The sequence below is a fragment of the Oncorhynchus nerka genome, linkage group LG15 (genome assembly GCF_034236695.1).
Source record: "Oncorhynchus nerka isolate Pitt River linkage group LG15, Oner_Uvic_2.0, whole genome shotgun sequence".
Lineage (NCBI taxonomy): Eukaryota > Metazoa > Chordata > Actinopteri > Salmoniformes > Salmonidae > Oncorhynchus > Oncorhynchus nerka.
The window spans coordinates 91,912,111-91,928,700 of NC_088410.1; the positions used below are offsets into that span (position 1 = coordinate 91,912,111).

At 33.9% G+C, this 16,590-nt stretch overlaps 1 protein-coding gene across 1 annotated transcript in view; it reads left to right on the forward strand.

Moving 5' to 3' along the window:
* Positions 1–16,590, forward strand: part of LOC115143522 (copine-5-like) — a 372,435-nt gene that overhangs the window by 281,536 nt on the left and 74,309 nt on the right. The window contains 1 exon segment of the mRNA XM_065002049.1: positions 14,552–14,655. Coding sequence (XP_064858121.1) covers positions 14,552–14,655 — 104 coding nt within the window.

Consider the following 16,590-nt stretch of genomic DNA (forward strand, 5'->3'; position numbering starts at 1 on the left):
TCATCTATCTTCTATTATCATCTATCTTCTATTATCATCTATCTTCTATCATCTATCTATCATCTATCTATCTTCTATTATCATCTATCTTCTATCATCATCTATCATCTATTATCATCTATCTTCTATCATCTATCATCTATCTTCTATCATCTATCTATCATCTATCTTCTATCATCTATCATCTATTATCATCTATCATCTATTATCATCTATCATCTATCTTCTATCATCATCTATCATCTATTATCATCTATCTTCTATATTCTATCATCATATCTATCTTCTATCATCTATCACCTATCATCTATCATCTATCTTCTATCATATATCTATCTTCTATCATCTATCATCTATCTTCTATCATCTATCTATCATCTATCTTCTATCATCTATCATCTATCTTCTATATTCTATCATCTATCTTCTATCATCTATCATCTATCTTCTATATTCTATCATTTGTCTTCTATCATCTATCATCTATCATCTATCATCTATCATCTATCTTCTATCATCTATCTATCATCTATCTTCTATCATCTATCATCTATCTTCTATATTCTATCATCTATCTTCTATCATCTATCATCTATCTTCTATATTCTATCATTTATCTTCTATCATCTATCATCTATCATCTATCATCTATCTTCTATCATCTATCATCTATCTTCTATATTCTATCATTTATCTTCTATCATCTATCTTCTATCATCTGTCATCTATCTTCTATATTCTATCATTTATCTTCTATCATCTATCATCTATCATCTATCATCTATCTTCTATCATCTATCATCTATCTTCTATATTCTATCATTTATCTTCTATCATCTATCTTCTATCATCTATCTTCAATCATCTATCATCTATCTTCTATCATCTATCATCTATCTTCTATCATCTATCATCTATCTTCTATATTCTATCATTTATCTTCTATCATCTATCTTCTATCATCTATCTTCAATCATCTATCATCTATCTTCTATCATCTATCTTCTATCATCTATCATCTATCTTCTATCATCTATCTTCTATCATCTATCTATCATCTATCATCTATCTTCTATCATCTATCTTCAATTATCATCTATCTTCTATCATCTATCTTCAATTATCATCTATCTTCTATCATCTATCATCTATCATCTATCTTCAATCATCTATCATCTATCTTCTATCATCTATCTTCTATCATCTATCATCTATCTTCTATCATCTATCTTCAATTATCATCTATCTTCTATCATCTATCTTCTATCTATCATCTATCTTCTATCTTCTATCATTTATCTTCAATTATCATCTATCTATCATCTATCTATCATCTATCTTCTATCATCATATCTATCTTCTATCATCATCTATCTTCTATCTTCTATCATATGTCATCTTCTATCATCTATCATCTGTCTTCTATTTTCTATTATCATCTATATTCTATCATCTTCTATCTTCTATCATCTATCTATCATCTATATTCTATCATCTATTATCATCTATCATCTATTATCATCTATCATCTATCTTCTATCATCATCTATCATCTATTATCATCTATCTTCTATATTCTATCATCATATCTATCTTCTATCATCTATCATCTATCATCTATCATCTATCTTCTATCATATATCTATCTTCTATCATCTATCATCTATCTTCTATCATCTATCTATCATCTATCTTCTATCATCTATCATCTATCTTCTATCATCTATCATCTATCTTCTATCATCTATCATCTATCTTCTATCATCTATCATCTATCTTCTATCATCATCTATCATCTATTATCATCTATCTTCTATTATCATCTATCTTCTATCATCTATTATCATCTATCTTCTATTATCTATTATCATCTATCTATCTTCTATCATCTATCTTCTATCATCTATCATCTATCTTCTATCATCTATCATCTATCATCTATCATCTATCATCTATCATCTATCATCTATCTTCTATCATCTATCATCATATCTATCTTCTATCATATATCTATCTTCTATCATCTATCATCTATCTTCTATCATCTATCTATCATCTATCTTCTATCATCTATCATCTATCTTCTATCATCATCTATCATCTATTATCATCTATCTTCTATTATCATCTATCTTCTATCATCTATTATCATCTATCTTCTATTATCATCTATCTTCTATCATCTATTATCATCTATCTTCTATTATCATCTATCTTCTATCATCATCTATCATCTATTATCATCTATCTTCTATCATCTATCATCTATCTTCTATCATCTATCTATCATCTATCATCTATCATCTATCATCTATTATCATCTATCATCTATTATCATCTATCATCTATCTTCTATCATCATCTATCATCTATTATCATCTATCTTCTATATTCTATCATCATATCTATCTTCTATCATCTATCATCTATCATCTATCTTCTATCATCTATCTATCATCTATCATCTATCTTCTATATTCTATCATCTATCTTCTATCATCTATCATCTATCTTCTATATTCTATCATTTATCTTCTATCATCTATCATCTATCATCTATCATCTATCTTCTATCATCTATCATCCATCTTCTATATTCTATCATTTATCTTCTATCATCTATCTTCTATCATCTGTCATCTATCTTCTATATTCTATCATTTATCTTCTATCATCTATCATCTATCATCTATCATCTATCTTCTATCATCTATCATCTATCTTCTATATTCTATCATTTATCTTCTATCATCTATCTTCTATCATCTATCTTCAATCATCTATCATCTATCTTCTATCATCTATCATCTATCTTCTATCATCTATCATCTATCTTCTATATTCTATCATTTATCTTCTATCATCTATCTTCTATCATCTATCTTCAATCATCTATCATCTATCTTCTATCATCTATCTTCTATCATCTATCATCTATCTTCTATCATCTATCTTCTATCATCTATCTATCATCTATCATCTATCTTCTATCATCTATCTTCAATTATCATCTATCTTCTATCATCTATCTTCAATTATCATCTATCTTCTATCATCTATCATCTATCATCTATCTTCAATCATCTATCATCTATCTTCTATCATCTATCTTCTATCATCTATCATCTATCTTCTATCATCTATCTTCAATTATCATCTATCTTCTATCATCTATCTTCTATCTATCATCTATCTTCTATCTTCTATCATTTATCTTCAATTATCATCTATCTATCATCTATCTATCATCTATCTTCTATCATCATATCTATCTTCTATCATCATCTATCTTCTATCTTCTATCATATGTCATCTTCTATCATCTATCATCTGTCTTCTATTTTCTATTATCATCTATATTCTATCATCTTCTATCTTCTATCATCTATCTATCATCTATATTCTATCATCTATTATCATCTATCATCTATTATCATCTATCATCTATCTTCTATCATCATCTATCATCTATTATCATCTATCTTCTATATTCTATCATCATATCTATCTTCTATCATCTATCATCTATCATCTATCTTCTATCATATATCTATCTTCTATCATCTATCATCTATCTTCTATCATCTATCTATCATCTATCATCTATCTTCTATCATCTATCTTCAATTATCATCTATCTTCTATCATCTATCTTCTATCTATCATCTATCTTCTATCTTCTATCATTTATCTTCAATTATCATCTATCTATCATCTATCTATCATCTATCTTCTATCATCATATCTATCTTCTATCATCATCTATCTTCTATCTTCTATCATATGTCATCTTCTATCATCTATCATCTGTCTTCTATTTTCTATTATCATCTATATTCTATCATCTTCTATCTTCTATCATCTATCTATCATCTATATTCTATCATCTATTATCATCTATCATCTATTATCATCTATCATCTATCTTCTATCATCATCTATCATCTATTATCATCTATCTTCTATATTCTATCATCATATCTATCTTCTATCATCTATCATCTATCATCTATCATCTATCTTCTATCATATATCTATCTTCTATCATCTATCATCTATCTTCTATCATCTATCTATCATCTATCTTCTATCATCTATCATCTATCTTCTATCATCTATCATCTATCTTCTATCATCTATCATCTATCTTCTATCATCTATCATCTATCTTCTATCATCATCTATCATCTATTATCATCTATCTTCTATTATCATCTATCTTCTATCATCTATTATCATCTATCTTCTATTATCTATTATCATCTATCTATCTTCTATCATCTATCTTCTATCATCTATCATCTATCTTCTATCATCTATCATCTATCATCTATCATCTATCATCTATCATCTATCTTCTATCATCTATCATCATATCTATCTTCTATCATATATCTATCTTCTATCATCTATCATCTATCTTCTATCATCTATCTATCATCTATCTTCTATCATCTATCATCTATCTTCTATCATCATCTATCATCTATTATCATCTATCTTCTATTATCATCTATCTTCTATCATCTATTATCATCTATCTTCTATTATCATCTATCTTCTATCATCTATTATCATCTATCTTCTATTATCATCTATCTTCTATCATCATCTATCATCTATTATCATCTATCTTCTATCATCTATCATCTATCTTCTATCATCTATCTATCATCTATCTTCTATCATCTATCATCTATTATCATCTATCATCTATTATCATCTATCATCTATCTTCTATCATCATCTATCATCTATTATCATCTATCTTCTATATTCTATCATCATATCTATCTTCTATCATCTATCATCTATCATCTATCTTCTATCATCTATCTATCATCTATCATCTATCTTCTATATTCTATCATCTATCTTCTATCATCTATCATCTATCTTCTATATTCTATCATTTATCTTCTATCATCTATCATCTATCATCTATCATCTATCTTCTATCATCTATCATCTATCTTCTATATTCTATCATTTATCTTCTATCATCTATCTTCTATCATCTGTCATCTATCTTCTATATTCTATCATTTATCTTCTATCATCTATCATCTATCATCTATCATCTATCTTCTATCATCTATCATCTATCTTCTATATTCTATCATTTATCTTCTATCATCTATCTTCTATCATCTATCTTCAATCATCTATCATCTATCTTCTATCATCTATCATCTATCTTCTATCATCTATCATCTATCTTCTATATTCTATCATTTATCTTCTATCATCTATCTTCTATCATCTATCTTCAATCATCTATCATCTATCTTCTATCATCTATCTTCTATCATCTATCATCTATCTTCTATCATCTATCTTCTATCATCTATCTATCATCTATCATCTATCTTCTATCATCTATCTTCAATTATCATCTATCTTCTATCATCTATCTTCAATTATCATCTATCTTCTATCATCTATCATCTATCATCTATCTTCAATCATCTATCATCTATCTTCTATCATCTATCTTCTATCATCTATCATCTATCTTCTATCATCTATCTTCAATTATCATCTATCTTCTATCATCTATCTTCTATCTATCATCTATCTTCTATCTTCTATCATTTATCTTCAATTATCATCTATCTATCATCTATCTATCATCTATCTTCTATCATCATATCTATCTTCTATCATCTTCTATCATATCTTCTATCATATGTCATCTTCTATCATCTATCATCTGTCTTCTATTTTCTATTATCATCTATATTCTATCATCTTCTATCTTCTATCATCTATCTATCATCTATATTCTATCATCTATTATCATCTATCATCTATTATCATCTATCATCTATCTTCTATCATCATCTATCATCTATTATCATCTATCTTCTATATTCTATCATCATATCTATCTTCTATCATCTATCATCTATCATCTATCATCTATCTTCTATCATATATCTATCTTCTATCATCTATCATCTATCTTCTATCATCTATCTATCATCTATCTTCTATCATCTATCATCTATCTTCTATCATCTATCATCTATCTTCTATCATCTATCTTCTATCATCTATCATCTATCTTCTATCATCATCTATCATCTATTATCATCTATCTTCTATTATCATCTATCTTCTATCATCTATTATCATCTATCTTCTATTATCTATTATCATCTATCTTCTATCATCTATCTATCTTCTATCATCTATCTTCTATCATCTATCATCTATCTTCTATCATCTATCATCTATCATCTATCATCTATCATCTATCATCTATCATCTATCATCTATCTTCTATCATCTATCATCATATCTATCTTCTATCATATATCTATCTTCTATCATCTATCATCTATCTTCTATCATCTATCTATCATCTATCTTCTATCATCTATCATCTATCTTCTATCATCATCTATCATCTATTATCATCTATCTTCTATTATCATCTATCTTCTATCATCTATTATCATCTATCTTCTATTATCATCTATCTTCTATCATCTATTATCATCTATCTTCTATTATCATCTATCTTCTATCATCATCTATCATCTATTATCATCTATCTTCTATCATCTATCATCTATCTTCTATCATCTATCTATCATCTATCTTCTATCATCTATCATCTATCATCTATTATCATCTATCATCTATTATCATCTATCATCTATCTTCTATCATCATCTATCATCTATTATCATCTATCTTCTATATTCTATCATCATATCTATCTTCTATCATCTATCATCTATCATCTATCTTCTATCATCTATCTATCATCTATCATCTATCTTCTATATTCTATCATCTATCTTCTATCATCTATCATCTATCTTCTATATTCTATCATTTATCTTCTATCATCTATCATCTATCATCTATCATCTATCTTCTATCATCTATCATCTATCTTCTATATTCTATCATTTATCTTCTATCATCTATCTTCTATCATCTGTCATCTATCTTCTATATTCTATCATTTATCTTCTATCATCTATCATCTATCATCTATCATCTATCTTCTATCATCTATCATCTATCTTCTATATTCTATCATTTATCTTCTATCATCTATCTTCTATCATCTATCTTCAATCATCTATCATCTATCTTCTATCATCTATCATCTATCTTCTATCATCTATCATCTATCTTCTATATTCTATCATTTATCTTCTATCATCTATCTTCTATCATCTATCTTCAATCATCTATCATCTATCTTCTATCATCTATCTTCTATCATCTATCATCTATCTTCTATCATCTATCTTCTATCATCTATCTATCATCTATCATCTATCTTCTATCATCTATCTTCAATTATCATCTATCTTCTATCATCTATCTTCAATTATCATCTATCTTCTATCATCTATCATCTATCATCTATCTTCAATCATCTATCATCTATCTTCTATCATCTATCTTCTATCATCTATCATCTATCTTCTATCATCTATCTTCAATTATCATCTATCTTCTATCATCTATCTTCTATCTATCATCTATCTTCTATCTTCTATCATTTATCTTCAATTATCATCTATCTATCATCTATCTATCATCTATCTTCTATCATCATATCTATCTTCTATCATCATCTATCTTCTATCTTCTATCATATGTCATCTTCTATCATCTATCATCTGTCTTCTATTTTCTATTATCATCTATATTCTATCATCTTCTATCTTCTATCATCTATCTATCATCTATATTCTATCATCTATTATCATCTATCATCTATTATCATCTATCATCTATCTTCTATCATCATCTATCATCTATTATCATCTATCTTCTATATTCTATCATCATATCTATCTTCTATCATCTATCATCTATCATCTATCATCTATCTTCTATCATATATCTATCTTCTATCATCTATCATCTATCTTCTATCATCTATCTATCATCTATCTTCTATCATCTATCATCTATCTTCTATCATCTATCATCTATCTTCTATCATCTATCATCTATCTTCTATCATCTATCTTCTATCATCTATCATCTATCTTCTATCATCATCTATCATCTATTATCATCTATCTTCTATTATCATCTATCTTCTATCATCTATTATCATCTATCTTCTATTATCTATTATCATCTATCTTCTATTATCATCTATCTTCTATCATCTATCTTCTATCATCTATCATCTATCTTCTATCATCTATCATCTATCATCTATCATCTATCATCTATCATCTATCATCTATCATCTATCTTCTATCATCTATCATCATATCTATCTTCTATCATATATCTATCTTCTATCATCTATCATCTATCTTCTATCATCTATCTATCATCTATCTTCTATCATCTATCATCTATCTTCTATCATCATCTATCATCTATTATCATCTATCTTCTATTATCATCTATCTTCTATCATCTATTATCATCTATCTTCTATTATCATCTATCTTCTATCATCTATTATCATCTATCTTCTATTATCATCTATCTTCTATCATCATCTATCATATATTATCATCTATCTTCTATCATCTATCATCTATCTTCTATCATCTATCTATCATCTATCTTCTATCATCTATCATCTATCATCTATTATCATCTATCATCTATTATCATCTATCATCTATCTTCTATCATCATCTATCATCTATTATCATCTATCTTCTATATTCTATCATCATATCTATCTTCTATCATCTATCATCTATCATCTATCATCTATCTTCTATCATATATCTATCTTCTATCATCTATCATCTATCTTCTATCATCTATCTATCATCTATCTTCTATCATCTATCATCTATCTTCTATATTCTATCATCTATCTTCTATCATCTATCTTCTATATTCTATCATTTGTCTTCTATCATCTATCATCTATCATCTATCATCTATCATCTATCTTCTATCATCTATCTATCATCTATCTTCTATCATCTATCATCTATCTTCTATATTCTATCATCTATCTTCTATCATCTATCATCTATCTTCTATATTCTATCATTTATCTTCTATCATCTATCATCTATCATCTATCATCTATCTTCTATCATCTATCATCTATCTTCTACATTCTATCATTTATCTTCTATCATCTATCTTCTATCATCTGTCATCTATCTTCTATATTCTATCATTTATCTTCTATCATCTATCATCTATCATCTATCATCCATCTTCTATCATCTATCATCTATCTTCTATATTCTATCATTTATCTTCTATCATCTATCTTCTATCATCTATCTTCAATCATCTATCATCTATCTTCTATCATCTATCATCTATCTTCTATCATCTATCATCTATCTTCTATATTCTATCATTTATCTTCTATCATCTATCTTCTATCATCTATCTTCAATCATCTATCATCTATCTTCTATCATCTATCTTCTATCATCTATCATCTATCTTCTATCATCTATCTTCTATCATCTATCTATCATCTATCATCTATCTTCTATCATCTATCTTCAATTATCATCTATCTTCTATCATCTATCTTCAATTATCATCTATCTTCTATCATCTATCATCTATCTTCTATCTTCTATCATTTATCTTCAATTATCATCTATCTATCATCTATCATCTATCAGAATTGTGTTGTTGTTGTTTATTGTTGTTGGTGCTTTTCTCTGTATAATTACCAGCTCCTACAGAACAATACCAGCTTGTTTATTGTTGTTGGGGCTTTTCTCTGTATAATTTCCAGCTCCTACAGAACAATACCAGCTTGTTTATTGTCGTTGGGGCTTTTCTCTGTATAATTACCAGCTCCTACAGAACAATACCAGCTTGTTTATTGTCGTTGGGGCTTTTCTCTGTATAATTACCAGCTCCTACAGAACAATACCAGCTTGTTTATTGTTGTTGGGGCTTTTCTCTGTTTAATTACCAGCTCCTACAGAACAATACCAGCTTGTTTATTGTTGTTGGGGCTTTTCTCTGTATAATTACCAGCTCCTACATAACAATACCAGCTTGTTTATTGTTGTTGGGGCTTTTCTCTGTATAATTACCAACTCCTACAGAACAATACCAGCTTGTTTATTGTTGTTGGGGCTTTTCTCTGTATAATTACCAGCTCCTGCAGAACAATACCAGCTTGTTTATTGTTGTTGGGGCTTTTCTCTGTATAATTACCAGCTCCTACAGAACAATACCAGCTTGTTTATTGTTGTTGGGGCTTTTGTCGGTTTAATTACCAGCTCCTACAGAACAATACCAGCTTGTTTATTGTTGTTGGGGCTTTTCTCTGTATAATTACCAGCTCCTACAGAACAATACCAGCTTGTTTATTGCATCTATGTTTCTGTTTTCATGCACTGAAACCCCCTCCCAAATAGCACCTTATTCCCTACATATTTCCCTATTTCTGACCATGTCCCATAAGGGTATATGTAGGGAAATGAGTGATATTTTGGGTCCATAGCTCGTTCAGTGTGTCTGGAACAAACCAGCACGGCGGTCCCCAGAGAGAGGAAGAGTTAGACAACAACAACAGTCTCATTTAGAATAACACTTGAATCCAAGATTTTGGAGGGAGGGAGGGAGGGAGGGAGGGAGGAGAGAGAGAGAGAGAGAGAGAGAGAGAGAGAGAGAGAGAGAGAGAGAGAGAGAGAGAGAGAGAGAGAGAGAGAGAGAGAGAGAGAGAGAGAGAGAGAGAGAGAGAGAGAGAGAGAGAGAGAGAGAGAGAGAGAGAGAGAGAGAGAGAGAGAGAGAGAGAGAGAGAGAGAGAGAGAGAGAGAGAGATGTTTAAATTGCTTTGGCAATGCTTTGGCATTGAATTTAGAGAGATAGAGGGAATCAAGGCCTAGTATTAAGACTGCCATTATATTAGTGATGGTGTCATGATGGAGACCAGGCAGTGGGTTATCCAGTTTTGTTATGTTTAACCTATCAATTACGGAGATATCTATCAAACATCCCTACAGATGGTCATGTGGATCTACATATCAAATCAAATCAAATGTTATTTGTCACATGCGCTGAATACAACAGGTGTAGACCTTACAGTGAAATGCTTACTTACAAGCCCTTAACCAACAATGCATTTAAATAAATAGAGTTAATATAATATTTATTGAATAAACTAAAGTAAAATTATAAATAAATCAATCAAAAAGTAACACAGAAATGTACATAACAATAACAAGGCTCTATACATGGGGTACCAGTACAGAGTCAATGTGGAGACTATATACAGGGGGTACCAGTACAGAGTCAATGTGGAGACTATATACAGGGGGTACCAGTACAGAGTCAATGTGGAGACTATATACAGGGGGTACCAGTACAGAGTCAATGTGGAGACTATATACAGGGGGTACCAGTACAGAGTCAATGTGGAGGCTATATACAGGGGGTACCAGTACAGAGTCAATGTGGAGACTATATACAGGGGGTACCAGTACAGAGTCAATGTGGAGGCTATATACAGGGGGTACCAGTACAGAGTCAATATGGAGGCTATTTACAGGGGGTACTGGTACAGAGTCAATATGGAGGCTATTTACAGGGGGTACCGGTACAGAGTCAATATGGAGGCTATTTACAGGGGGTACCAGTACAGAGCCAATGTGGAGGCTATATACAGGGGGTACCGGTACAGAGTCAATATGGAGGCTATTTACAGGGGGTACTGGTACAGAGTCAATATGGAGGCTATTTACAGGGGGTACCGGTACAGAGTCAATATGGAGGCTATTTACAGGGGGTACCGGTACAGAGTCAATGTGGAGGCTATATATAGGGGGTTCCAGTACCGAGCCAATGTGGAGGCTATATACAGGGGGTACCGGTACAGAGTCAATATGGAGGCTATTTACAGGGGGTACTGGTACAGAGTCAATATGGAGGCTATTTACAGGGGGTACCGGTACAGAGTCAATATGGAGGCTATTTACAGGGGGTACCGGTACAGAGTCAATGTGGAGGCTATATATAGGGGGTTCCAGTACCGAGTCAATGTGGAGGCTATATACAGGGGGTACCGGTACAGAGTCAATGTGGAGGCTATTTACACAGGGTACTGGTACAGAGTCAATGTGGAGGCTATATACACGGGGTACCGGTACAGAGTCAATGTGGAGGCTATTTACACAGGGTACTGGTACAGAGTCAATGTGGAGGCTATATACACGGGGTACTGGTACAGAGTCAATGTGGAGGCTATTTACAGGGGGTACCGGTACAGAGTCAATGTGGAGGCTATATACAGGGGGTCCTGGGGTTAATCGAGGTAACATGTTAGCTAACCCTTCACCTAACCTTAACCCTTTAACTCCAAAATGAACCCTAACCCCTAGCCTACCTAACGTTAGCCAGCTAGCTGTCATTATATTAGTGATGGTCCAAAATGAACCCTAACCCCTAGCCTAGCTAACGTTAGCCAGCTAGCTGTCATTATATTAGTGATGGTCATATGGACCAGTATCTACCGTGACAGGACTGAGAAAAACAACTTGTGTATTGCTATAGGATCACTGACTTCAGAGTTAGTTAGACTGATTACTGACTGGTTGGAGAGCATGTCATCGGGAGTGTAGGAATGCGCCCCACCACCACCATTCCTTTCTGTCATCAGAGATAACGCCAAGGCATCACGGAGAATGAGAGGGTGTAACATCAGTAGATATGGAAGACGTCCCAAATGCCACCCTATTCCCCATATAGTGCACTACTTTGATGTGCACCATGTAGGGAATAGGGTGCCACAGCTCTGAAGTTCACATTCAAAATGTTGCCTAGATATTTCAACTCTGTATGGGAAACGTGAATGTCTGGCTGAACGTTTTTATGAGTCTGCTTTAAGCCACAGCTCATAGTTACGTTAAATCTAATCACATCGTTGATTTCGTGACAGCATGATATCGAGAATCCTCACGGCAGACGGTGACCACCAGACGGTGCCACGTTGTTTAGTACACCACTACGTTGGCCAAACACACAAAAAATACAGGAAAAACAGTCATTTAATGTTAGAGGCTCAGCGATTTTGAAAATCGTTTATTTTCCATCCGGCTTAATGAGCACTCATATTCGTCCCTACTGCAAGAGATAAAACAAACGGGACACACACACACACACACACACATTGAGATAAAAGTGACTTGGTTGTAATTATCATGATTATTAACCTCTTAGTCCGCCCCATCCCGCATGCGGTATCGTTACTACAGCCTCAAGCTCATTAGCATAACGCAACGTTAGCGATTTTTAAAAATCGCAAATGAAACGAAATAAATATGCCTGTTCTCAAGCTTATCCTTTTCTTAACAATCCTGTCGTCTCAGATTTTCAAAATATGCTTTAGAACCAGAGAAAATCACTAATTTGTGTAAGAGTGGTGATAGCTAGCTTAGCGTTAGCATTAGCATTTAGCACGCAACATATTCACAAAAACCAGCCAAGGAATCAAATAAAATAATTTACCTCTGAAGAACTTCAGATGTTTCAATGAGGAGACTCTCAGTTACATAGCAGATGTCCAGTTTTTCCTGAAAGATTCTTGTGTAGGACACATCGTTCCCTTTTGTTACTATGCATATGGCTACCGAAACTAACCGAAAATTCAGTCACCTACATGTCGAACTTTTTTCCGAATTAACTCCATAATATCGACTGAAACATGGAAAACGTTGTTTGAATCAATCCTGAAGGTGGTTTGTCATATTTCTCTCCATTGAAAGCACCGTCCTTGTAGCCTGGTTTGTTCTGAGATTTGAATGGAAAAATACCGGGACCTGACTTTTGCGTACCAATTGCCACGCAGACACCTAGCGGGACACCTGGTAAATGTAGTCTCTTATGGTCAATCTTCCAATGATATGCCTACAAATACGTCACAATGCTGCAGAGACCTTGGGGAAACAAGAGAAAGAGTCCGTTCATTCCTGTCGCATTCACAGCCATATAAGGCGATCATGGAAAACGTAGCCTCAGAAATCCTGTGCATTTCCTGGTCGGTCATACATCTTGGTTTTGCCCGAAACATTTGTTCTAAGGGACTCACAGTGAAAATCTTTGCATTTCTGGAAACGTAAGACTGTCTTCTTTCCAAAGCTATCAATTCCAAGCATATTCGAGCATCTTTTCGTGACAAAATATTGCGCTTAAAACAGGCACGTCTTTTTATCCAAAAATGAAATACTGCCCCTATAGGACTAACAGGTTAAACTGCAATATGCATGGTGCCTTTATTTGACACAGTAAACATAGCATATCACTATGTACTAATGATCTCAATCTCTTTCTGTTTCTCTTTATGGTCCTCTATTTATCTCTTTCTCTGTCTCTCTCTCTTTCTGTATCCTCTCTCTCTCGTTCTCCCTCCCTCTCTCTCTTTCTCTTTCTTTCTCTTTTCTCTCTCTCTCTTTCTCTCTCTCTCGCTCTCTCTCTTTCTCTCTCTGTCTCCCTCTCTCTCTCTTTCTCTCTCTCTCTTTCTCTCTCTCTCTCTCTGTCTCCCTCTCTCTCTCTCTTTCTCTCTCTTTCTCTCTCTGTCTACTTCTCTTTCTCTCTCTCTTTCTCTCTTTCGATAAAGGACAGCGCGACAATGCAGTTCTGTGCCAACAAACTGGACAAGAAGGACTTCTTTGGCAAGTCAGATCCATTCATAGTGTTCTACAGGAGTAACGAGGATGGAACGTAAGTCCCTGATGTGTTCTGGGGTTCTGGATTCTGATTCTGTATTGACGTTCTGTTCTAAAGCCCACACAACTGTCTTACTACCTATACAGCCAATATGTTGTAAGCTATAACCTAACCATCTTTACCCCAACAGTGTAAAAATGGCTTACTAACTACACAGCCAATATGTTGTAAGCTATAACCTAACCATCTTTACCCCAACAGTGTAAAAATGGCTTACTACCTATACAGCCAATATGTTGTAAGCTATAACCTAACCATCTTTACCCCAACAGTGTAAAAATGGGACAAATGACCGACTAAGAAAGGGAGACGGCGTAAGAGAGCAGGTGCTCATTTGAGCCAATAAGGGACTTACATACTGTAGCCCTGTTGCCAACCTATTACACGGCTGCTTACTGACTGCAACTCCACCGACACAAGCTCTACCTGACCAATCACACTGACTCACTGTGCTGTGGATGATTGGTGCGGTGGAGAGAAGCAGACAAACAGGCCTCTGGATAAAGACATAAAACACACAGCAGCAATTACAACATCTTCCCATTATTCAACAGGCTGTGTGTGTGTGTGTGTGTGTGTGTGTGTGTGTGTGTGTGTGTGTGTGTGTGTGTGTGTGTGTGTGTGTGTGTGTGACTGTGTGTGTGTGTGTGTGTGTGTGTGTGTGTGTGTGTGTGTGTGTGTGTGTGTGTGTGTGTGTGTGTGCGCACGCTTTAGTCATTCCCAGAGGGACTGTACTATACAACACCTTCCCATCCCTTAACAGTCTCCCAGAGTGCACTCTGTTCTCCACCCATTTAAGGGCCACTGGTTTAAATAGAGCCTGCAAGTGCACGGTACAGATTTTCACAAAGTGTCTCTGCAGGAGAGAAGAGAGGGATACATTAAAATGCCACACACACACAGACAGACATACACAGACACAGACAGACACACACACACACACACACACACAGACAGACACACACAGACACACACACACACACACACACACACACACACACACACACACACACACACACACACAGACAGACACACACACACACACACACACACACACACACACACACACACAGACAGACACATTAGCACCCGGGGGATGCAGCTGAAGGGACCATGCTGTTTTAACGGCCTACAGACCAAAGGCAACGTGGCACTAGTAAATAGATCCCACTCCTCAGGAAAAAAGAGGGAACACAAACAGACGCACACACACATGCATGCACATACCGCATACGCACACTCACGCACACACACACACACATACATGCACATACCGCATACGCACACTCACGCACACACACACAATATGCAGAACATTTAGATCAGCTGAAGCAGAACTGTGGTGGGTGGATGCCCTGGGCAGGTGGAAGCACTGTGTAGGTGGATGCCCTGGGCAGGTGGAAGCACTGTGTAGGTGGATGCCCTGGGCATGTGGAAGCACTGTGTAGGTGGATGCCCTGGGCAGGTGGAAGCACTGTGTAGGTGGATGCCCTGGGCAGGTGGAAGCACTGTGTAGGTGTGTACTCCTCATTAGGAGAGGTTTTCAGGAATCACAACAATATGCAAATAGCTATCGCACCTGTGAGGGAGGAGTTAGACACCATTATAAAGCGATGTCAGTAAATAAAACACACAGCTCTGTTTAGACAGTGATGTCAGTAAATAAAACACACAGCTCTGTTTAGACAGTGATGTCAGTAAATAAAACACAGAGCTTTGAACACAGTGAATGTATCGGTCTCTCTCTCTTCCCTTTATCCCCCCCCCCCCCGCTCTTCTATCTTTCTTTCCTTCTACCCAACTCCTCACCTGTCTCTTTCCCTCTCTCTTACTGCTACCTCCTCTCTCCCTTCCTCCCTCTCCCTCCATCCTTCCCTCTCTCTCTCCCTTCCTCCCTCTCCCTCCATCCTTCCCTCTGCCTTCCTCCCT